General features: G+C 39.9%; 1 protein-coding gene across 1 annotated transcript in view; it reads left to right on the forward strand.

The window, feature by feature from the left end:
• Nucleotides 1–49: 49 nt before the first annotated feature.
• LOC119594917 overlaps nt 50–1,286 on the forward strand; it is a gene marked incomplete in the record, with an annotated part of 3,705 nt that continues 2,468 nt past the window's right edge. The window contains 3 exon segments of the mRNA XM_037943989.1: nt 50–262; nt 506–593; nt 1,165–1,279. Coding sequence (XP_037799917.1) covers nt 67–262; nt 506–593; nt 1,165–1,279 — 399 coding nt within the window.

Consider the following 1,286-nt stretch of genomic DNA (forward strand, 5'->3'; position numbering starts at 1 on the left):
CCTTCCGCCCCTTTTAACCTTCGTCCATACATCACATTATAAGCACCAATATGTATTTCCCTCTTTATGTGTATCTTCATTTGCGGGGAGGGGGGTCATAAGAACAAGAGAAAGAAGCATAAATCTGCCCTGGTTCTCCCCCAGCACACAGCAATGGGCGCGAGGACCGGAATTGCCGCTGTGCTGTGCTGTGTTCTGGCTCTCTCGGTGGCTGACTCCCAACCCGAGCAGCAGAAACAAAAACCGCCTTCTGATCAGCTAGGTAAATTAAGTGTTTCGTTTGTTGATCTTTGAAAATGACCGTCAGTTTATTTCGGTGAATATCATATTAATAGTATTTTTATTCTACTTTTCTTCTTTTCTTATATTGTACCGTAACTTTTAGGTTTTGTTTTCTTATTTTGGCTATCATAGGATCAGGGTCCTCACTTAGCATTTTCCTGTTGCATATTCTTAAATCTTAACAGATGTATTGATAAAAGACATCTTTGTATAAATTCAACAGGTGCCGCTACTGTGACGTCATCAGGGAGTGACCTGACGGGTGCGGCCACTCAAGGACACGGAGGGCATGGCGGGGAGAAATTCTTTATGTAAGTTTATAGTTTCATCTTGTATTTAGGTCTTCAGTGCATGTTTCTTCTCTTTATATGTTTTAATATATTCATGCAAATCAAGTAAATAACGCATGAGAGAGCTTGGGAGGTTGGTGAGAGTTTAGGGCAAGTTAATGGCTGAACTTTTCTGTCAAATATTTTGACAGAAAAGAGTTCCATACCACTCGATCAATTCCACAAACTACACAAACCACTAAGTTCACAGAATAAAGTATAAAAAGTTGCAATTTAATAGAGCATATCAGGGATGTACCCATGGAAGTATAGCACCTGTGATATATACTGAATATACTGATTCTCTGTGATTTGCCAGCGACCTTTTGAAAATATTTTTGAACTCCTCAGCTTCTTATATTGATTTAGCAGTCAATAAAACTTAAAGGGTAATATGCCCTCTGCATCCCTCTATTCCCCCTGATATGTCACTGGAATGTACACATCATCAGTGCAGATTACACGAGAAAACAAAATCAAATAACTTATTTCTTTACGTCTTTCCTTCACGACCTTCCGTTCTCTCTTATGAAACCCATTTTCTTTGACACAGGTATGCTCACCAGCCTGATAAGAAGCAGTACGAGTTCGGTTTCAAAAGAGGAAATGACTATCACACGATAGAACGATATGAGAAGGGGGGACCTCACCACAACTTCAAGGCAAAGGTTAGAC

Source organism: Penaeus monodon, chromosome 34 (assembly GCF_015228065.2).
Source record: "Penaeus monodon isolate SGIC_2016 chromosome 34, NSTDA_Pmon_1, whole genome shotgun sequence".
Lineage (NCBI taxonomy): Eukaryota > Metazoa > Arthropoda > Malacostraca > Decapoda > Penaeidae > Penaeus > Penaeus monodon.